At 48.4% G+C, this 23784-nt stretch overlaps 1 protein-coding gene across 2 annotated transcripts in view; it reads right to left on the bottom strand.

Moving 5' to 3' along the window:
* Positions 1–23784, bottom strand: part of THRA (thyroid hormone receptor alpha) — a 946869-nt gene that overhangs the window by 53548 nt on the left and 869537 nt on the right. For both annotated transcript variants that reach the window (XM_069634782.1, XM_069634783.1), the window contains exon 7: positions 1640–1845. In XM_069634782.1, the coding sequence (XP_069490883.1) occupies positions 1640–1845 (206 nt within the window). The remainder of the gene's footprint in view (positions 1–1639; positions 1846–23784) is intronic.

Below are 23784 nucleotides of genomic sequence, written 5' to 3'. Positions count from 1 at the left end.
AGCTTTTCCAAGTGATATTTGTTTTTTGTGAGACATGTTTTCGGTCACTCAATGGCTTCATCACATTTGGGAAATGTCCAAGAAAGATTGATTGATTGTGCTCTCTTCTCGTGAATGAACTTAAGTAAACTGTAACCTTGCCATTTCCCATATTTGGAGTGGCAAAAAATTAATTGTACATTTCTTTGTTTTTTAATTCCCTTTAAAAATGCCTTAATAAAAACTTGCAAGCTGTATACAATAGTAATAAACTTCAAAGGAATAAGCAACACATACAACATTTTGCTTCAGACACTTTTCCAAATGTTGCCACCTTCTAGTACCTAATGTAGTGAATCGGGGTGAGCATCAGTAAATCAGGGTGTCCTCGTGTTTGCATCCAAACATTGACTACAATCTTGCCCGAGCAAAAAGAGGAATCCATGCAAAATGTGGTAGACGTGGGTTCAACTGTGTGGATGTGTATAGCCGGACAAACATACACACATACATACATACAGCTTTTTATATAAAGAGTGTAGGAAGCATGTTCCCAATACTAGTGTATGCAAGTGAGATAATCTACAGCTCAGCTGTGCCGGTGCAGAGCCCTGCAAAAATGTCGTCACCTCTTTAAATAAGGTGACTTGCACATTTCTAAGAATCGCGCAAGTAAAAAATGTGCACCCTCAGCACTTTCTTTTACTAGCAACATTATTTTAGAATCAGCTCCTTTGTGTGTCGATGCAAACCCTAAAGAGACGGTCCATGGTACTGCATGTCAGAACATGATGATGGCATGAAAAGAAGACTCCCAAGTTACTGAAATCGGCAGGACATCTGCTTGCATGGCCTGCTTTCACTCCTTAATCTTGGAGTTGCATTCAGAAAACACAAACGCAACCCCTACGTACCCCCCCGCCCCACTCCACACAAGGACAGGTGTGCACACTCACACACACCAAACACGGCCATATGCAAGCAGGCAGAAACAAATGCACACTCGCAAGGGCACACACGCATAATCTTAGAACACAAAAAAGGTTGCACGTGGGGATGAAATCACCCTCAATGTCATGGATTTTCGATGGGTTAAATAGGAATGCAGTGGTCTTCCTCAAAGGGAATGAATGGCTCTGATAATGAGGCTTGCTCAGTGAGACTCAGAGCACCATTCTGTCTACGTGGCTTCAACAACAAAAGGACACAATGCCTTCTTCTGATGATACAAGTCTAGGAACAGAGAAACTCGTTACACTCATTGCCTTTAGCTATCAGGCCAGGGTGTGTCGCCTACTAAGCTCTGTATAACAATCAGGGCTATCATGATCAACTGTGGAGTATTGTGCTAAACACGTGTTCATCAATACCTCCGCTGTAACCGAATTCTAAGACAACACAAGTGCATTTTGAAGCATATGCCACTTTGTACAGCTGCCAATCACAGCCGTGGCTTTGCCTCCTGGGATCAAAGCCACGTGAGAGAGGGGCACTGAGGAAACTTCTCCTTCACCCCAATATACACCATTCACTTGCATGCTGCTTTCAGACTACTGGATGTCTCCTTGGCTTCACGCCCATCCTCTTCTACCCAACCCTTCTCAGGGGTCACTTTCCCACCCCCGCCACGGCTTTGCACACCCTGGAGCAGGGGACTCACCAGGAACTTTCGCTTCTGCTTCCAGTGGCTGCCCTGGGCGTTGGTGCTGCGGTGGGCCTCGGTGACCACTCGGATCAGCTCCCACTCCTCGCTGGTGGGCTCCGGCCGGTGCTGCATGGACTTCAGCATTTCCTCTTTGCGCCGCCGCTCGCGGTTCTCCTCGATCAGCTTCCTCTTGGCTACCCTTTTGGAATCGTCCAGAACCACTGGAGGGGGAAGAGAGGAGAAAAGGTTGAGCCCAGAGCACTGGAGAGGGAGAGAAGCTGGGAAGGCTGAGCCCATATCAGATTTATTAATGTAGGGCATGTGGCTTGCGCCCGCACGCCTCATTCCAGCTACGTCACACCGCTCAAATCTTGGGATTATTTCTAAGGCTCTCTCAAGGTTCCTTGTCCATCAAACTGATGAGGGAAACGGAAGGAGCAGTGGGCAGGTAGTTGGGATTTTGGAGCCCGCCACCCCAAACCAGGGGTCGGCAGTTTTAGAGCTAAAGGGGTGAGGGTAAAGGGCAAAGGTCAATCTTTTTCAGCTCTTTTATGAAGGGCTCGAGACTGGATTTTATTTATTTATTTATTCGTATTTTTTAAAGCACACATCACTCCAGGGGCATCGTGGATAAAGCACTCAAGTTGGGATCCAATGAACTTCACAGTTGGGAACCCAGCACTCGGCGGCTTTTGCTCACTAGTGGAGTCTTGCCTGAATCTGCACTGGTTCGGAGGTGTACGACTGCTTTGTAGGTGGGCGGGGGGCCTACCCTGGCAGTATCAGTCCTGTTCTCTGGTATATCCTGAACACAGGGCTCAGGCTCTTGAGTTTCGGGCACTGTTCTGTAGGGAAACTGTGGAGAGTTGATAGTGTGACGGAGCGTGGGACTGGGAGCGAATCAGAGAGGAGAAGGGCTGAGCTGGAGGAAGAGACACAGTTCAAGATCAGGGAAGAGGCTGAGGCGAGAAAAGGTGGAGCGAGGAGCAAGCGGGGAGAGGGTACAGTTCAGGTCTAAGGGAAAGACAGAGGAGAATAGGGGGTAAAAGGGGAGAATAAAAACAGCATCAGGGGAGTGGTTGAGCAGAATTCAGAGGGATGGTGGATACATTACATCTTTGTGTTATCTTTTAGATACAAACAAATGATGTGCAAGCAGGTAACTGAGCGCTTCCCAGTATTAGGAAGGGCCAAATAACACATACTCCAGGATTGTCCAACTCTGGGCCTCGAGGGCCGGAATCCTGACGGGTTTTCAGGATTTCCCTCATTAATATTCATAAGGAAATATATGCATACATTTAGAATCATTGCATGCAAATTTATCTCATGAATATTGAGGGATATCCTGAAAACCTGGCATGGATCCAGCCCAGGAGGGTCTACAATCACGTTTTCGCACACTGTACCCTTCAGAGAGGAGAAATACCTATTTGCATATCAGTCTTTGCCCCGCCCACAAGGGCAGTCCAGCACCAAAATGCCAGGCAATTCTGCTCTGAACAAGGGTACCATCAGCCACCCCAGGCACGTGTCTTGGCCTGGTTCGGCCTCATTGAGGCCTGTAGTTGGATAACCCTGAATAATCAACGTAGATGCCCATGCCAAGAGTGGGCCACATCGCAGATGACCTGTGAATGGCCAAATCCTTTAGTTCCATCACTGAAAGCCATAGTCAACAGTTCACTGAAGTCATCGGTGGCACGCTTGGGGCATCAGAGGAGAGAAGATTACAAGGCCAGTGACACAGTCCCTTGATTCTCTTTGGCAATCAGGAGCCTAGCTCCCTCAATGATCAGGTGAATAGCCCTACCCTAAGGCATGGCGGGAGCCAAGGTGGGATCGTGGCTGCCACCAAGGATTCACAGGACCTGCACTGACCTCCCCATCTCCGCAACGAGACTTCAGAATCCAGGCAATGGTTTCTTATAAAGGATACCAGGTCCGCTATAGGGATTTATCAAAGCATAGGGGCACCACTTTTATTTGGCACTGACATGCGGCAAGGCGAGACCCGCTTTGAAAATTGCAAGACTGGAAGCGGTCCCCTGCCTGAATGCGCCCCCCCTCCTCCCGAGACAACATTTTCGAGGAAATGTCGAAGAAGAAAGTTTTGGAGAGGTTAAGCCCTTTAAAGCGCACTCTTTGACTCTTTTTCCTAGGATGTCTGTCCCTGTCCTTGGCAGTGTTTTGCCTCTGGGGCAATGTTAAGCGCTATATAAATTAAATACAAATAAATAAATAAAAGTTAGAATACAAAAGTCAGACTGAAATCTGGGTAATGCAACATTCTGCCCATTGGTAAGAAAAGCCTGGCTGAAAAAAAGACAGTAACCGCACCTGATTGAGACAGATGAAAGATGGATACATTCTCCGATAAAACAGAGACTTTCAAACATAGCAAAAGCTTGAATCTGCCTGACCCGAATGTGCCCAAGCAACAGCTGGGAAAGGTGGAGAGGTACATGAGAGGCGCTTGGGGAACACCTGAAGGAGATTAAAAGGAGCCTGAGTGGAAAAGACATCAAGAAACAAGGGGTTCCGAACATGCAAAACAAGCCGGAATTAATGGCGAGACTCTTGGCGAACAAAGGAGTGGCGCGTGGGGCCCGCAGGGCGCTTAGGGTGAACATGTCCTTAGGGGTAAAACGTTGTACAAGGCAGAGGAACCACACCATGGAACAGTGTCACAGAGGCCCTCAATGAAAGGTCTTAAGTTTCTTGCGCCGGACGGATCCTCGCGAGAAGCGTCATGTTGACGTTAGGAAGCCAGGAAATATTAGTGCACACCTATCTTTAGAAACTCAACTTCCACAATTATATTGCTTATTTAAAGAAATATTAAGGTGCAGGGGAGGAACTGAGGTCCTGGCACAGAACCACCACACCATATAGAAGAGAAAAGAGGATCCAAAGGTTGACGCGAGGAGACAGTCTGGGAAGTCCTCTTTGCGACCACTGTGGCACACTGGCCTCGTACACTCACACCTGGAAGCAGAGACATTGCACGCGTGGTACGCTCGGTAACAGAGATCCTCACTACTAAAATATAAAGGGTACTCACACATCCCAGAAGCCTTCAAAGGGGGTTGGGGGGAACGTGCACTAACGAGAGTATCTGCTCTTTTCATCGACCAGCAGAGCCTTGTTTATGGCTGGAGACATACTAGCATAGACTGCAAACTCGCCCAGAGACATGCTCTGGTATCTGACCGTCCTCCTAGGGGCCCACTCCTGGAATCTCTTCCAGACACAGTACCTTAATGGAGACTAAACCCTCTGCCAAGGACATGCTGGTGCAGTCCCACAACTCGCCCAGAGACATGCTCTGGTATCCAACTGTCCTCAGAGGGACAACTTCCTAGAGCCTGGGAGCGCTCCCAGACACATACCTTTATGGGGCCTAAACCCTCTCCCAAGGGACATGCTCGTTTTTTCCCAGAACGCTCCCAGAGACATGCTCTGTATCTGACAGTCCTCCATGGACACCCTCCTAGAATCTGGTGGCGCTCACAGACACATCCCTTTCTGGAGCCCAAACCCTCTCCCAAGGACGTGCTCTTGTAGTCCCAGAACCCACCCAGAGACATGCTCTGTATCTGAGGGTCCTCCAAGGGATGCCCTCCTAGAATCTGAGGGCTCTTCCAGACACATCCCTTTCTGTAGCCCAAACCCTCTCCCAAGCACATGCTCGTTTAGTCCCAGAACTCACCCAGAGACATGCTCTGTATCTGACAGACTGCTAGAACCCGAGTGCTCTCCCAGAGCCATCCCTTTCTGGAGCCTAATGTCTCGCCAAAAAGACACTCTTCCAGTCGGAGAACTCACCCAGAGACATGCGCTTTTATCCAATAGTCCCCGGAAAATGTGAGGCCTGTGGTCCGCTCGTATAGAGTGTGAGAACTAGCCCAGTGGGGCTGAAGGAGAGGCATCCTGCAGGTTCGCCATCCCCACCAAGAGGTGACATCGCTCCATTAGGGGTGTCCAAAATCCCACTGACAGGGCCTCTTGAAATCCTGACCTCCAAACGGGACTGTCAAGCGAAGACCCCCGTTAAGCATCGCTCAAACGGAGCACATGTCAGGTCGGGAAACACCCTGCATTCAGGTACAAACACACGCAGGTGCAAGGTTTCTCAAGCACCCATTCCCAAACGGGCCCTCTGTATAGGGGAGAACCAGAGCAGCTGCGGGTTGAGGGGTCGGACAGAGACCGCGTGACAGGCTCTGGAGTACTAAAGACCTGCTGCAAAAGAGATTCCAAGATGGCCGCCACATCACTTAGCCCCTTTATAGCCGGGGAAAAAACAGCTGAAATGAATCAATAATTAACCAATGAGAAAAGGTTCATTACGGTAAAGGGGAAACTGAAGGGAAAGCCCAACCCGACTGATCTGGGTCAATCACAAAGGCCGGTAAAATTGAGAACACGTGTACCTTGTAAAAGAGCCTTGCTGAGTCCAGCAGGAGCAGCAGACCAGGAGAAGGCGGATGTGTTCCTTACCACGTACGGCTGAAGAAAGAAGACCGCCACCCAGATCCGGATACAAGGGCGTGAAGCTGCCAAAGGTCTAGGAAGCACCCAACCCCCCCCCCCCCCCCCTCCCCCGAATGTTGCAAACCAGGCTCTGGACAGATATGATCAAGTGAAAGCGGAGAACCAAAGTTGGGGCTGGACCTGTAACCATGGATACCAAATACCTTGAGGTTTGGGAAAGACCTTGCCTGAATGCTAGGGTCGAAGAGGTACCAATCTGGTCAAGTGACGTACCAGAGGTTGGCGATCAACCCAACACTGCATCGAGAAACGCGGACACAAGATGGAAGATGACGAGGCTGAGGTGAAGACGGTAAGAGGTGCGAGAAGAGAAAGACCTGGGCGAAGACTGACTGCAGGAAGACCAAAGGGGGGGGGGGGTCAAGACCCTGAGCCTTCTCAGGAGAATCTTCTGTTGTGTTGTAGAGCAGGACTAGCAATCGTAGAATAGGCTTTGCCGATTTCTTCCGTTAGCCAAGAAGGTGAATATTTTTGTTATAGCTTGGGGATTAGCCTTGAGGCTAAGGCCTTGTTGCCGCTACGCTGGAACTTTCTGCTGGCCACATCTTTGATCACTGGAAAGGAGTGCGGGAGCCCCTGTGCTGAGACCGACCAGGGGTCACATACCCTGTTCTATGGGATTTCTTCCACCCAGGAGGGTCTACAACCACGTCTTAGCTCACTGCACCCTTCACAGAGGGGGAATATCCATTTGCATATCAGTCTCGTCCCACCCACAAGGGCTGTCCAGCGCGAAATGCCAGGCCATCCTCCTCTGAACAAGAGTGCCAGCAGCAACCCCAGACACGTGTTTCAGCCTAGTCTGGCCTCATCAGGGAGGTAAAATTGTCATCAAAGCACGTCTCATATTTGGATATGTTGTTTTCCATGTAACATTGGACTATAGATTGCTGGTTTAAAAGGTGAGCACCTTTTATACTATACCAGCGTAGTTATTGGAGAAAAAAAAACAACAGCATGAAAGAAAGTGCACCCATTTTAAAAATATTCCTTTGAACGTTGCCTGCCAGCTCTGCCCCCGTCTGACCTCCGCCCCTTGTGGGATCCCCTTTCCATTTTTTTCCATTTCCACAGCTGCTTAGAGCCAAACGAGGCCCCCGGGCTTAGGGACGGGTTGGTGGGAACTTCTGGGGGGTGTAACCCTGTAGGGACACAATGCTGAGATCAGAGCTCCTACGGTCCGGGTGGCAGGAGGACAGCGTGGACACAGCAGCTTTGGGCCAGAGAGACCGGCCCGCCACACAATTCTGTTTTCTTTTCCACAGAAGTAGGAAGAGGTGAAGACTGAAGCCGCTGCAAACAATAGTCGAAATCACTCAACCTGTAGTAGACTGTTTATGGGCAGGAAGTGCGCTATTGTTTGACTCATGCAGTCTGCCGCTGCTGCCGGCCTCGCGGGAACGGCACTGTGCCAGAGGAAGGAAAGCAAAAGTGGGCGTGAAGAAAAGGAATGATTAAGAAACAAAAGAGGCCCACCTGGGGGGCGAAGCCACATACGTGCTCTCTGCACGCCTCTATTTGGTATAGACTGGGTCTTGTTTGGGACTACAGCTCCCAACAGCCCTAGCCAGCATAGTGACTGGTGAGGGATCATGGGAGTTGTAGGCCAAAACATATGGAACGCCACAGGTTGCAATCTCCTCATTGTGCTGGGCGGATAGCTCCCCGATCAAGCGTTCGCTCTGACATGGTGCAATTGTATGCAGGTCACAAGTTTAAATTCCCGTAGAGCCGGCTTGAACCTTTCTTCTGATGTGGAGACATTGAACCCTGTTACATTTGGCAACACAAACACCTGCTACTCATGTGCTTAGAAAGGGGAAGAATCCAACAACCATGGTATTATTAGCGTTATCCCTATTGCCTAAGGCGCAGGCTCAACTTTTAAAGGACATTCTCAATCTAACCACTAGGTGGCAGGAGTGTGAAATGAATAGCAATCTATTAAAAACCAACGGCTCGAAAATACGTTCTGCCTTATCGCGAATCTGTCCCTCGTCTAAGAGAGCAGGCATGGGATGTGTGTTCCAGGCTGACCCGCGGATCCGGACGAAGCCACTTTCGATATGTTACCCTCCATGCGATCAGGAGAGTGCATGAAATACAGCACATGTGTTCAGTCCTTATCTACAGGAGCTCGGTTGCAGTGACCTTTTGGTGTTCCCCTAGGGTTGAATCCTTTCCCCAAAGTTCCATAATTTCTCCATGGTCCATTGCTTCCATAATGTTCCATTGCATGACCACAGATTACACTGCTTCTCCAACGTTGCATCACTCCAAAAAGGGTCTGCTTTATTCCTAAACTCCACAGCTTCCCATGGTTTCTCCAGCAGTCCATTTTATCCCGGCAGGTTCCACAGCTTCCGCAAGGTTCCATTGCTTCTTTAGAGTTCCACTGCATCACTCCCGGTTCCACAGCTTCCCCAAGGTTCCATTGCTTCTCCAGGGTTCCACTGCATCACCGCAGGTTCCACAGCTCCCCCAAGGTTCCACTGCTTCTTTAGAGTTCCACTGCATCACTCCCGGTTCCACAGCTTCCCCAAGGTTCCATTGCTTCTCCAGGGTTCCACTGCTTCTCCAATGTTCCATCACTCCAAAAAGGGTCTGCTTTATTCCTAAACCCCACAGCTTCCCATGGTTTCTCCAGGCGTCCATTTTATCCCGGCAGGTTCCACAGCTTCCCCAAGGTTCCATTGCTTCTCCAGGGTTCCACAGCTTCCCCAAGGTTCCATTACTTCTCCAGGGTTCCACTGCATCACCCCAGGTTCCACAGCTTCCCCAAGGCTCAATTTCTTCTCCAGGGTTCCTCTACATCGCCCAGGCTCCACAGCTTCCCCAAGGTCCCATTGCTTCTCCAGGGTTCCACAGCTTCCCCAAGATTCCATTGCTTCTCCAGGGTTCCAATGCTTCTCCAATGTTCCATCACTCCAAAAAGGGTCTGCTTTATCCCTAAACTCCACACCTTCCTATGGTTTCTCTCCAGGGTTCCACTGCATCACCCCAGGTTCCACAGCTTCCCAGAGGTTCCATTGCTTCTCCAGGGTTCCACTGCATCACCCCAGGTTCCATAGCTTCCCCAAGGTTCCATTACTTCTCCAGGGTTCTACTGCATTGCCCCAGGTCCCACAGCTTCTCCAGGGTTCCACTGCATCACTCCAGGTTCCACAGCTTCCCCAAGGTTCCATTACTTCTCCAGGGTTTTACTGCATTGCCCCAGGTTCCACAGCTTCTCCAGGGCTCCACTGCATCACCACAGGTTCCACAGCTTCTCCAGGGTTCCACAGCTTCCCCAAGATTCCATTGCTTCTCCGAGGTTCTACTGCATCACCCCAGGTTCCACAGCTTCCCCAAGGTTCCATTGCTTCTCCAGGGTTTCACTGCATCACCCCAGTTTCCACAGCTTCTCCAAGGTTCTATTACTTCTCCAGGGTTCCACTGCCACACCCCCCTAGGTTCCACAGCTTCGCCAAGGTTCCATTCCTTCTCCAGGGTTCCACTGCATCACTCCAGGTTCCAGAGTGTCCCCAAGGTTCCACAGTGCCCCCAAGGTTCCATTGCTTCCCCAGGGTTCCTCTACATCACCCCAGGTTCCACAGTTTCCCCAAGGTCCCATTACTTCCCCATGGTTCCACTGCAACACCCCATTAGGTTCCACAGCTTACCCACGGTTCCATTACTTCTCTAGGGTTCCACTGCACCACCCCAGACTCCACAGCTTCCCCAAGGTTACATTCCTTCTCCAGGGTTCCACTGCATCACCCCAAGTTCCACAGCTTCTCCATGGTTCCACTGCATCACCCCAGATTCCACAGCTTCCCCAAGGTTCTATTACTTCTCCAGGGTTCCACTGCAACACTCCCCCTAGGTTCCACAACTTCTCCAAGGTTCCATTACTTCTCCAGGTTTCTACTGCATCACCCCAGGTTCCACAGCTTCCCCAATGTTCTATTACTTCTCCAGGGTTCCACTGCAACACTACCCCTAGGTTCCACAACTTCTCCAAGGTTCCATTACTTCTCCAGGTTTCTACTGCATCACCCAAGGTTCCACAGTGCCCCCAAGGTTCCATTGCTTCTCCATGGTTCCTCTACATCCCCCCAGGTTCCACAGTTTCCCCAAGGTCCCATTACTTCCCCAGGGTTCCACTGCAACCCCCCCAGGTTCCACAGCTTCCCCAAGGTTCCATTGCTTCTCCAGGGTTCCACAGCTTCCCCAAGGTTCCATTGCTTCTCCGGGGTTCCACTGCATCACCCCAGGTTCCACAGCTTCCCCAAGGTTCCATTACTTCTCCAGGGTTCCATTGCATCACCCCAGGTTCCACAGCTTCCATTACTTCTCCAGGGTTCCACTGCATCATCCCAGGTTCCATTGCTTCTCCAGGGTTACACTGCAAACCCCCCCTAGGTTCCACAGCTTCCCCAAGGTTCCATTACTTCTCCAGGGTTCCACTGCAAAACCCCCTTAGGTTCCACAGCTTCCCCAAGGTTCCATTACTTCTCCAGGGTTCCACTGCATCACCCCAGGTTCCACAGCTTCCCCAAGATTCCATTGCCTCTCCAGGGTTCCACTGCATCACCCCAGGTTCCACAGCTTCCCCAAGATTCCATTGCTTCTCTAGGGTTCCACTGCATCACCCCAGGTTCCACAGCTTCCCCAGGGTTCCATTGCTTCTCCAGAGTTCCACTGCATCACCCCAGATTCCACAGCTTTTCCAAGGTTCCATTACTTCTCCAGGGTTCTACTGCATCACCCCAGGTTCCACAGCTTCCCCAAGGTTATATTACTTCTCCAGCGTTCCACTGCCACCCCCCCCCCTAGGTTCCACAGCTTACCCATGATTCCATTACTTCTCCAGGGTTCCACTGCATCACCCCAGGTTCCAAAGCTTACCCGAGGTTCCATTACTTCTCCAGGGTTCCACTGCATCACTCCAGGTTCCAGAGTGTCCCCAAGGTTCCACAGTGCCCCCAAGGTTCCATTGCTTCTCCAGGGTTCCTCTACATCACCCCAGGTTCGACAGTTCTCCAGGGTTCCACTGCATCACTCCAGATTCCACAGCTTTTCCAAGGTTCCATTACTTCTCCAGGGTTCTACTGCATCACCCCAGGTTCCACAGCTTCCCCAAGGTTCTATTACTTCTCCAGCGTTCCACTGCCACACCCCCATAGGTTCCACAGCTTACCCACGGCTCCATTACTTCTCCAGGGTTCCACTGCATCACCCCAGGTTCCACAGCTTACCCAAGGTTCCATTACTTCTCCAGGGTTCCACTGCATCACTCCAGGTTCCAGAGTGTCCCCAAGGTTCCACAGTGCCCCCAAGGTTCCATTGCTTCTCCAGGGTTCCTCTACATCACCCCAGGTTCCACAGTTTCCCCAAGGTCCCATTACTTCCCCAGGGTTCCACAGCTTCCCCAAGGTTCCATTGCTTCTCCAGGGTTCCACAGCTTCCCAAAGGTTCCATTGCTTCTCCGGGGTTCCACTGCATCACCCCAGGTTCCACAGCTTCCCCAAGGTTCCATTACTTCTCCAGGGTTCCATTGCATCACCCCAGGTTCCACAGCTTCCATTACTTCTCCAGGGTTCCACTGCATCATCCCAGGTTCCATGGCTTCCCCAAGGTTCCATTGTTTCTCCGGGGTTACACTGCAAACCCCCCTAGCTTCCACAGCTTCCCCAAGGTTCCATTACATCTCCAGGGTTCCACTGCAAAACCCCCGTAGGTCCCACAGCTTCCCCAAGGTTCCATTACTTCTCCAGGGTTCCACTGCATCACCCCAGGACCCACAGCTTCTCCAGGGTTCCACAGCTTCCCCAGGATTCCATTGCTTCTCCAGGGTTCCACTGCATCACCCCCGGTTCCACAGCTTCCCCAAGATTCCATTGCTTCTCCAGGGTTCCACTGCATCACCACAGGTTCCACAGCTTTCGCAAGGTTCCATTGCTTCTCCAGGGTTCCACTGCATAACCCCAGATTCCACAGCTTTTCCGAGGTTCCATTACTTCTCCAGGGTTCTACTGCATCACCCCAGGTTCCACATCTTCCCCAAGGTTCTATTACTTCTCCAGGGTTCCACTGCATCACCCCAGGTTCCACAGCTTACCCAAGGTTCCATTAATTCTCCAGGGTTCCACTGCATCACTCCAGGTTCCAGAGTGTCCCCAAGGTTCCACAGTTCCCCCAAGGTTCCATTGCGTCTCCAGGGTTCCTCTACATCACCCCAGGTTCCACAGTTTCCCCAAGGTCCCATTACTTCCCCATGGTTCCACTGCAACACCCCATTAGGTTCCACAGCTTACCCACGGTTCCATTACTTCTCTAGGATTCCACTGCATCACCCCAGGCTCCACAGCTTCCCCAAGGATACATTCCTTCTACAGGGTTCCACTGCATCACCCCAAGTTCCACAGCTTCTCCATTGTTCCACTGCATCACCCCAGGTTCCACAGCTTCTCCAAGGTTCTATTACTTCTACAGGGTTCCACTGCAACACTCCCCCTACGTTCCACAACTTCTCCAAGGTTCCATTACTTCTCCAGGGTTCTACTGCATCGCCCCAGGTTCCACAGTTTCCCCAAGGTCCCATTACTTCCCCAGGGTTCCACTGCAAACCCCCCTAGGTTCCACAGCTTCCCCAAGGTTCCATTGCTTCTCCAGGGTTCCATAGCTTCCCCAAGGTTTCATTGCTTCTCCGGGGTTCCACTGCATCACCCCAGGTTCCACAGCTTCCCCAAGGTTCCATTACTTCTCCAGGGTTCCATTGCATCACCACAGGTTCCACAGCTTCCATTACTTCTCCAGGGTTCCACTGCATCATCCCAGGTTCCATGGCTTCCCCAAGGTTCCATTTCTTCTCCAGGGTACACTGCAAACCCCCCCTAGGTTCCACAGCTTCCCCAAGGTTCCATTACTTCTCCAGGGTTCCACTGCAAAACCCCCGCAGGTTCCACAGCTTCCCCAAGGTTCCATTACTTCTCCAGGGTTCCACTGCATCACCCCAGGTTCCACAGCTTCCCCAAGATTCCATTGCTTCTCCAGGGTTCCACTGCATCACCCCAGGTTCCACAGCTTCCCCAAGGTTCCATTGCTTCTCCAGGGTTCCACTGCATCACCCCAGATTCCACAGCTTTTCCAAGGTTCCATTACTTATTCAGGGTTCTACTGCATCACCCCAGGTTCCACAGCTTCCCCAAGGTTCTATTACTTCTCCAGCGTTCCACTGCCACACACCCCTAGGTTCCACAGCTTACCCACGGTTCCATTACTTCTCCAGGGTTCCACTGCATCACCCCAGGTTCCACAGCTTACCCAAGGCTCCATTACTTCTCCAGGGTTCCACTGCATCACTCCAGGTTCCAGAGTGTCCCCAAAGTTCCACAGTGCCCCCAAGGTTCCATTGCTTCTCCAGGGTTCCTCTACATCACCCCAGGTTCCACAGCTTCCCCAAGGTTCTATTACTTCTCCAGCGTTCCACTGCCACACACCCCTAGGTTCCACAGCTTACCCACGGTTCCATTACTTCTCCAGGGTTCCACTGCAACACCCCATTAGGTTCCACAGCTTACCCACAGTTCCATTACTTCTCCAGGGTTCCACAGCTTCCCCAAGGTTCCATTGCTTCTCCGGGGTTCCACTGCATCACCCCAGGTTCCACAGCTTCCCCAAGGTTCCATTACTTCTCCAGGGTTCCATTGCATCACCCCAGGTTCCACAGCTTCAATTACTTCTCCAGGGTTCCACTGCATCATCCCAGGTTCCATGGCTTCCCCAAGGTTCAATTGCTTCTCCAGGGTTACACTGCACCCCCTTAGGTTCCACAGCTTCCCCAAGGTTCCATTACTTCTCCAGGGTTCCACAGCTTCCCCAAGATTCCATTGCTTCTCCAGGGTTCCACTGCATCACCCCAGGTTCCACAGCTTCCCCAAGGTTCTATTACGTCTCCAGGGTTCCACTGCAACACCCCCCCCTAGGTTCCACAGCTTCTCCAAGGTTCCATTACTTCTCCAGGGTTCCACTGCATCACCCCAGATTCCACAGTTTCCCCAAGGTCCCATTACTTCCCCAGGGTTACACTGCAAACCCCCCCTAGGTTCCACAGCTTCCCCAAGGTTCCATTGCTTCTCCAGTGTTCCACAGCTTCCCCAAGGTTCCATTGCTTCTCCAGGGTTCCACAGTGCTTCTCCAGGGTTCCACAGCTTCCCCAAGGTTCCATTGTTTCTCCGGGGTTCCACTGCAATACCCCATAGGTTCCACAGCTTCCCCAAGGTTCCATTACTTCTCCGGGGTTCCACTGCACCACCCCAGGTTCCACAGCTTCACCAAGGTTCCATTGCTTCTTCAGGGTTCCACTGCATCACCCAGGTTAAATTGCTTCTCCAGGGTTCCACTGCATCACCCCAGGTTCCACAGCTTCCCCAAGGTTCCATTGCTTTGCCAACGTTCCATCACTCTAAAAAGGGTCTGCTTTATCCCTAAACTCCACAGCTTCCCGTGGTTTCTCCAGGCATCCATTTTAGCCCCGCAGGTTCCACAGCTTCTTCAAGGTTCTATTACTTCTTCAGGGTTCCACTCCAAAACCCTCCTAGGTTCCACAGCTTCCCATAGGTTCCATTACTTCTCCAGTGTTCTGCTGCATCACCCCAGGTTCCACAGCGTCCCCAAGGTTCCACAGCGTCCCCAAGGTTCCATTGCTTCTCCAGGGTTCCTCTACATCACCCCAGGTTCCCCAGCTTCCCCAAGGTCCCAGTACTTCCCCGGGGTTCCACTGCAAAACCCCCCTAGGTTCCACAGCTTCCCCAAGGTTATATTACTTCTCCAGGATTCCACTGCATTACCCCAGGTTCCACAGCTTCCTCAAGGTTCCATTACTTTTCCAGGGTTCTGCTGCATCATCCCAGGTTCCAAGGTTCCATTGCTTCTCCATGATTCCACTGCATCACCCCGGGTTCCACAGCTTTCCCAAGGTTCCATTACTTCTCCAGGGTTCCACTGCATCACCCCAGGTTCACCCCAGGTTCCACAGCTTCCCTGAGGTTGCATTGCTTCTTTAATGTTCCATTTACCCCAAAAGGTTCCATTGCTTCTCCAGGGTTCCACTGCATCACCCCGGGTTCCTCTGCATCACCCCAGGTTCCACTGCATCACCCCAGGGTTCCATTGCATCAGCCCAGGTTCCACAGCTACCCCAAGGGTCCATTACTTCTCCAGGGTTCCACTGCATCATCCCAGGTTCCACAGCTCCCCCAAGGTTCCATTGCTTCTCCAGGGTTCCACTGCATCATCCCAGGTTCCACAGCTCCCCCAAGGTTCCATTGCTTCTCCGGGGTTCCATTGCTTCTCCAGGGTTCCACTGCATCACCCCAGGTTCCACAGCTTCCCCAAGGTTCCATTACTTCTCCAGGGTTCCACTGCATCACCCCAGGTTCTGTAGTATAATTTATAGTGCTTTGAAGTATGGCGCTTCACTGAATGTGATAGAATTCTATTGCCAGCAATAATGTGGCACACATATAGCCAGCCCTATGTTGCTAGCATAACATATGGGTATGCAGATGGAGACAGGCTGCAGGTTTAAAAGTGCACCAGAATATTTGTTTTCTTCTTTTCTTTCCTTGAACTGCTTCATGCTCAGGAGACCACATTATTTATTTAATTGACTGACTTAATTAACAAATACCAATCATTAGAGCTAACTCATTAACATTATAATGTAATCCCCATGTGGAAAATGAGGTAAAAATACATGTTCTGAAATTAGTTTTTCAAATGTGCACTTGGATTTTGTTTTCTTCTCTCTTTGTTCACTGTGTTTGCAGAAAGCAGAATCTGCATGCCAGGAAATGATTTTGGCTACAGTTTCGTACTGTAAAAATGAGCTATTGTGGAAGGAAGGGTGATACGGTCTTTTTAATTCGATTGGTGGAAAGTATCTGCAGTGACTCCACGTAAGCAATGTGGGACGGTGCAGAGTTTTGCTGGAAAAGTCTGACAGAAAAAAGTTGAGATTGCTTTTTGCTGAGCTGCTGAGACGGACTATCTGAGACTGGGCTGTGAGGCAGCCATGCCCAGTCTCAATTAGCACTTGCTTGAGAACTGCGGATAACTGCATGTTCTCGCTGTGCACTCCAAACCTTCGAGATTACAAAGGCAAATCTGGGCCCATTATTCGGAGGCGAGCGAGGAGAGGTCGTGTGTGGGAGAACTACAGATAGCTGGTAAATATCCAAGTGAATTAAGGTTATTGTGTGCTGTACGAATGACCTGTAAATATCAGGCAGGGAGAGTAGCCAAAGGGAATCCCCTGTGTTTATTTGACAAAGTGAATTTTGTTCTGTCACTATTTTTTTTTTCTTCTTCTTGTTACAGATAATGCAAAGTGAATGCCGCTCTGTTGCTGTATATTTTTCTCTTCTGTTTGTTATAGATAATGCGGTAATAAAAAAGGGTAAGATGTTATTTTGAAATGCAACTGTTTATAATACAAATGATATGTACACAAATCGTGTAGAGTGTTTTTGTTTTTGTTTATTCTTGGTGCATTTGGAAGAATGCTGTAGGAAATGGGGAAGATTTTTAAGTAATACATGTGTTATGTTTCCCTGCAGATGGAATAATAGAATTAGCAGTGATAAATAGAGGTATGTGTGTGTTCATCCAGTCCATGGTGTCTGGATGAAATCTAATACAATAGACATTGCTGGGGGTCCATGAACCAGCAAGGAGGCATATGGAAGCATAGTTCACTGTTGTATATAAATCAGTGATAATACCACAGGTTATTGAGAATGCTCTATGTGAAATTGTGGTGTTTCTGAATGTAGGTCCAAGGCCTCTATAGATCACAAGGACATTATAAGAATAAGGAGGGTTTTGTGTATGTTGGGGCCACAAATAAAACAGAAAAATCATGCTCACCACTAAACTACCGACAATAGTGTATACTAATACATTATCCCATGTAATGTAATAAGGTATGGTCACTGAAAGGAAATAAGGCCAAACCCAATCTAAATGCAAGGGGTAGTCATCACCGAATTACCAATTTTATTTTTGTAAGAAAATACTGCCAGACCCCAGATCTACACAAAATATCCTACAGTTCCACAGCTTCCCCAGGGTTCCATTGCTTCTCCGGGGTTCCACTGCATCACCCCAGGTTCCAGAGCTTCCCCAAGGTTCCATTGCTTCTCCAGGGTTCCACCTCATCACCCCATGTTACACAGCTTCCTCAAGGTTCCATTGCTTCTCGAGGGTTAAACAGCTTCGGCAAGGTTCCATTGCTTCTCCAGGGTTCCACTGCATCACCCCAGGTTCCACAGCTTCCCCAAGGTTCCACTGCATCACCCCAGGTTCCACAGCTTGCCCAGGATTCCATTGCTTCTCCAGGCTTCCACTGCATCAGCCCAGGTTCCACAGCTTCTCCAGGGTTCCACTGCATCACCCAAGGTTCCATTGCTTCTCTAGGGCTCCAATGCATCACCCCATGTTCCACAGCTTCCCCAAGGGGTTATCACTCCAACAAGAGTCCAGTTTATTCCTCGGCCCTACAGCATCCCCAAGGTTCCATTGCTTCTATAATGTTCCATTGTATCACCCGAGGTGCCACAGCTTCTCCAAGGTTCAATTGCTTCATCAGGATCCCACTGCATCACCCCAGGTTCCACATCTTCCCCAAGGTTCCTTTGCTTCTCTAATGTTCCACAGCTTCCCCACGGTTCCATTGCTTTTTCAGGATTCCAGTGATTCTTTAAGCTTCCATTTTATCACCCCAGGCTCCACAGCTTCCCCACGCTTCCAGTGTATTACCCCAATATTTCACAGCTTCCCCCAGGGTTCCATGGCTTCTCCAGGGTTCCATTATATTACCCCAAGATTCCAGAGCTTCCCCCAGGGTTCCATGGCTTCTCCAGGGTTCCATTGCATCACCCCAGGTTCCACAGCTTCCCCAAGGATTCATTGCTTCTCCAAAGTTCCACTGCATCACCCCAGATTCCACAGCTTCCCCGTGGTTCCATTGCTTCTGCGGGTTCCAGTGATTCTCTAGGGTTCCATTTTATCACCCCAGGCTCCACAGCTTCCCCAAAGTTCCATTGAATCTCCAGGGTCCCATTGTATTACTATGGTTTCCCAAGGTTCTGTGGCTTCTCAAGGTTCCATTTTATTATTGCAAGTTCCACAGCTTCCCCAAGGTTCCATCGCTTCTCCAGGGTTCTATTGTATCACCACACGTTGGAAATAGCTCATCTGTTTTTATTTATCAATTTACTTGGTGACAGCAAATTAGCAGGTACGGTCATCAAAAATCTGTGGTGGATCCAAGCCATGTTGCGGCTGGAAGAATCTAGGATCACACATCGTATAAAGTCCAGCTGGCATCTCAGTGGTGCACAGTGCTGCAGCAACTGGATTTATGCATTTAATATATGCATAGCCAAACTAGCCTTGTATATACAACACAACAGATAAACATTTTCCAAATTGGAGAATAATACAGAACAAACATCATCAAATACATAATATAAATTATTTTAAATTAAAAATTTTAAAAATTAAATATAAAAACAACATAGCAATTCAAAATACATGGATAAAATAGAAACATCAAGAGAAAAGATAGACACCTTAAAAACATTAAATTCATGTATTCTAAAATAATTAATCTAGAATTTCTATACATTTGATATAAAACGTCACCATAAAATACATAATATTGATATAGTTTCCTTCCATCCACAATTCGTTGCTAATATGGCGTTTTTCACCATTTCCTTTGCAGGAGTGCTCATTTGATTTGAAGGACGTTGTTCATTACTTAGCTGAATTTTCACTGCAATGATCTGGCAGGACTGGCTCCCTAACTCTTAGTGTGGACCATTGGGAATTTCCCAAGGTGGGTACCCTGATGCCTCTGGCGACTACCCAGTCTGACCAGAGTAGGTGACACTGGAGAGTCTAATGACCCATAGTTTGTTTTGGTTTATTTAATCTTTATATCTTTCACAGGACTAGTTCCTAGGTTATATTTTCTCTGCATCTTTTATACGCGCTTATAATACTAAGGTAAGCATTATTGATTTCGCTTTGGGCTATGGTGTGCATGCACCTCGAGCATGTGCATGCTTTTGGCGAGTAAGAGCAGGGCGACAGACTCAGACTACGAGAGTCTCCATTTTACGATTTCTTTACTTAATGGCACGGACACATCCAGCTGGCGTTTAGTGGTGTAGGTTTAACTCTGAATTTGATAAATGCGCCACATTGGTAACACCTCTTTACTAAGTAGGTTTTCCTTTTTACCTTGAAGACAATTGTATGAGAACTCCATTTAGGAGATTTACTTGATGGATATGGTTTCTGTCTGCTATTTTTTTTCAGTCCGAACCGCTCTTGAAGAAGGGGGTGCATACCCGAAACACGTCCGCTTTCTTCAGACTACTCATTATTTTGGGAACATCGTTGTCATTAAACTTTGTTCATTGTTTGTTTACACATTTCTGTACAAATTGTGGATGTATTGCTGTTAGTACTTACTGTACAATCAAGATCTGATCCTAATCAATAAGCTTCATAAGCATTGCATAGTGTGCAGGGGACGGGAGGGTCCTACCCATGGACCTTTTTGTCTTCTAGTATTGTGTTATGATTCTGTGCCAGGATCATGGTTCCTCCCCTGCACCTCTAGCCTTATGAACAACTTCTTTTTGAATGTATCCTTCGTGTGTATATAAACAGGTGTGCACCGACACCCTTTAGGCTTCCATCCACAATTCCCACATATTACATATATCAGCCTCATCAATGGTATTCTTGTATGATTTACCATATTTACATCTGTTCGAGTTTAGGCTCTCACAGTATCAAAATGTGCTCCACAGACTCCATCACCTGAACACCACATAGCCGTTCATGTTTTATTTTAGTTGATGATTTTGTCTTGAGGGGGCCTAGACATTGGCTTGTATTTGTCTTTGCGCTAATTGTTTTTTAATTTGATACATTTTTATTCTGTAGGCCTGCATCGCCCACGGAACATTTCTTCTCTCAAGAAGACTTGAAAATAAATCAAGCAAAAAAACCCACAGCAGGCCCTGCCCCTTGTACTTTCAACAGCAGTAGCACGAGTTGTGTAGGTTTTTCTGCAAGGTGAGCCACTGTGAGGGCGCAACAAGTCGCAGGCCAAATGCAGAATCCGGGATACCTTTCTGGGTTCAAGCCCCTCTCCAGAGTCTTGGTGATAAATACCCCTGAGATAGTTCCACTGGGAGGATTAATTCCTCTTTTATAACTTGCTTAATACCAGAGACCAGTCTCCAAGCGTGGGACCGGGATTCAAACCTGTGTTGCTTTGCATTGTTTTGCTTAGAAGACAAATGGGTTGCCCCTGAGCTATCCTCCCAGCCCAGGGGATGAGTGGATAACCTAGCTCAGCGAGTTAAGTGACAGCTTCACAAATCAGGGAACAGCCCAGTCACAGGTTCGAAACCTGCATGGCCGAATCCTTCCAAGGTATATAAATTGAGTACCATGAAGTTGGGTTATAGAAACGCCTATCCTTATAGCACTTAGAGGTGGAAAGAATCCCGGATGAAGCAGTAAATAAAACATAATATTATAACAATAAAGTGTGATATTATTGTTTCCCCTACTCCCAGAGACTGCTCCCCAAGCACGTGAATGACATTACAACTCATAACACCATCCACTCATCCCTTATTTCTATACCACATGAGCGCTTTGAGATGGCCTCGTAGCAGTGCTATGCGCTACACAAACATTCAACATAACATTGCATAACTAGGTCGATAGACTTCACCCGGCGGTGCTGCACCAGTGCCAGCATGATGCTACACCTTCTACCTACGATATATCCTGCCTGCTCTCACCCTCTCACTCATGAACATTTGATGTCTGAAACTGTTAAGATGGACCACGCTCAGCGGGCACCTGTTGGCACACCTCTATATAGACTCTGGGTTTATTCCCTGAGCCGGCACCTGTTGGGTTGTTTCGCACTGCTGGAACGTCATAGAATACCACAATTATTGACATTGGCAATGCTAGCTCCACTTCTCACGCCAATAAAGTAATATTGACAGAAGATAAAAACGTGAATAATGCCCTGAATGCCCGATGCCAACAATGCGTCTCCCTGGCATGAGATGCCTCGATACAAAATACTGTATTTCAGAGGACTCATGCCAAGCCTCACAACTGCCTGACCACTGGGAGTGGGCAATGGGAGGCCTAAAGGACGTGCTGCCTAGCCTCATCATTGGCCAGCAGACAGCTGGCAGAGGGCATGCGGCAAGATGGAAGAACTAGTGCCAAGCCTCATCATTGGCAGACTAACCCCGGAAGCTGCCAATGGGAGTCAGCCAAATGAATCGAGCAACTTCAAGACTTTTAGGAAACGTCTGCAAAAGAACACGCTCCTCTCGTGCCTGATACGAACATATCCCGTCCATGCTAGTCGTAAGATTCTCGGAATTCATGGATGTGGCTTCTTTTTTTCAACAAAGCAATTTCTGTTGAAAAAAGAGATCCGTCCTGAACTAATTTCCCTGGATTGGTCCATTGCATTCCAAGAGGAGCAAGACACGAGATGTTGCTTCCTCAGTCACCTTCCGCTCCCTGACTTGTACGATATCCAAGTGACACAGTCAGGGACGGCTTGGTGGAGAACGTGCCATATTGCCCACAATCGAGCCAAAACTACTGAACGTGAAGGCCCAGCGTAACGTCTAGGAGCAAATACATGCTAGTATGGTAGGTTGTCGAGAAAAAGAATCGGAAGTTACTGCCGATGAATAGGAAAATGGTATAAACAACTACCAAAGGCTGGGAGAAGAGGCCAATCCAACCATCAGAGACTCAAGGAAGAGTCCAAACCAAGCACCAGATGCTTAAAGAGGAATCCAAACCCACCACCAGGGATCCAAACTGCCAGAACATCAGAGGAGTTACAGAAAACCACCAGCAACAAGAAGAGCCGTAACCAACCATCAGAGATGTAAAAAGGTCTAGACTCTAGAGAAACCAGCAATAATAATAACGCAAATCATTCAAACCAACTACTGGTGATAAGAAGGTCACAACCAACCATTAGGGACTTAAGTATGCAAACAAATGCCAATGACGAGCATCAAAATTCAAGAAGAGTCTGAACCAACCGTGAGCAACAGAAAAGCCTGCTCCTCGAAACAATGACGAGAAGGGCCTAAAACGAGAACTAGAGATTTGACAAAGAGCTCGGACCAAATGTCCGCGATTCGAAGCATGTACACCAACCTGCAGAAATAACAAGGGTCCAAACCATTCCGCCGACAATAAGACATTTCAAGTCAACTTCCAGTGAAAAGAAGAGCCCAAAACATAGAAGAGATTTTCTTATTTATGATTAGTGACAGGAGGCAGGCCCGACCACCAGGGACAATAGGCCTGCACCGATGACCACATTAATAAGCCAGCTGCTAGCACTACAGATATCTGAACCACCTTCTCATGAAACGAAAGGTTTAAGCTATTACCAACATGTTTAAGTAGAGCATATACTCACCAGTAGATGGATGGAAAGTGCAAGTAAACTACAATCAACAAAAGAAATAGTCTAATCGAACTGCTACCCGGGGCAGGATCCCCAATCAACCATCAGCAACCAGAAGAGCATCTGTATCAACCAACAGAGGGCCATTTAAAACAGTCACCAAGCCTCTGAATCATCAACAACCAGAGATAGAAAGACAAGTCTAAACCAGTCACCAGTGACCACAAGAAGCATCTGAAACAACAACCAGAGATATAAGACAAGTCTAAACCAGTCACCAGTGACCACAAGAAGCATCAGAATCATCAACAACCAGAGATAGAAGGACAAGTCTAAACCAGTCACCAGTGACCACAAGAAGCATCTGAATCAACAACCAGAGATATAAGGTGTCTAGTCAAATGGTCGACAGACAAATGGTCGACAGACAAATGGTCGACACAATTTGGTCGACAGGACAAATGATTGAATTTTTTTTTTAGTTATATATATTTTTTTAGGTTTTCGTTTAGGGAAAAAAGGTTTTTTTTTAGCAAAAAAAGGGGGTTGGGGGGACCCCCCCCAAAAAAAAATGTGAAAAAAAAATAAAATAATAATTCGATCATTTGACCGATCAACATTTTGGTGTCGACCATTTGTCCTGTCGACCATTTAGATTCAGCCATTTGACCTACAACCGAGATATAAGATATGTCTAAATAAGTTACCAGTGACCACAGGAAGCCTCTGAATCATCAACAACCAGTAATAAGAATACAAGTCTAAGCCGGTCACCAGCAAACACAAGAGCACTAAAATCAACTACCAGTGATAGGTGTGAGGCAGGCATGGTATCACAAGGAGGCCGAGGACACAAAAGATACAAATCACCAGTTTTATTTACTTCAAAAGGGGGTTGGAAGAACTCCTGTTGTGCCCAACACTAAAAGATGGGAGCACACTCTACCAACTAAATAAAAAGATAACAGCCCTAGTCCGTTGTTAGTCCAAAAGAATAAGAATTACACTAATAAACCTATTTCCTGCCCTCACTCTATTACAAATAATGTGACACAAGGCT

The sequence above is a fragment of the Ambystoma mexicanum genome, chromosome 13, assembly GCF_040938575.1.
Source record: "Ambystoma mexicanum isolate Mex_15411 chromosome 13, UKY_AmexF1_1, whole genome shotgun sequence".
NCBI classification, from domain to species: Eukaryota; Metazoa; Chordata; class Amphibia; order Caudata; family Ambystomatidae; genus Ambystoma; species Ambystoma mexicanum.
This window is presented reverse-complemented; position numbering and strand designations above follow the sequence as displayed.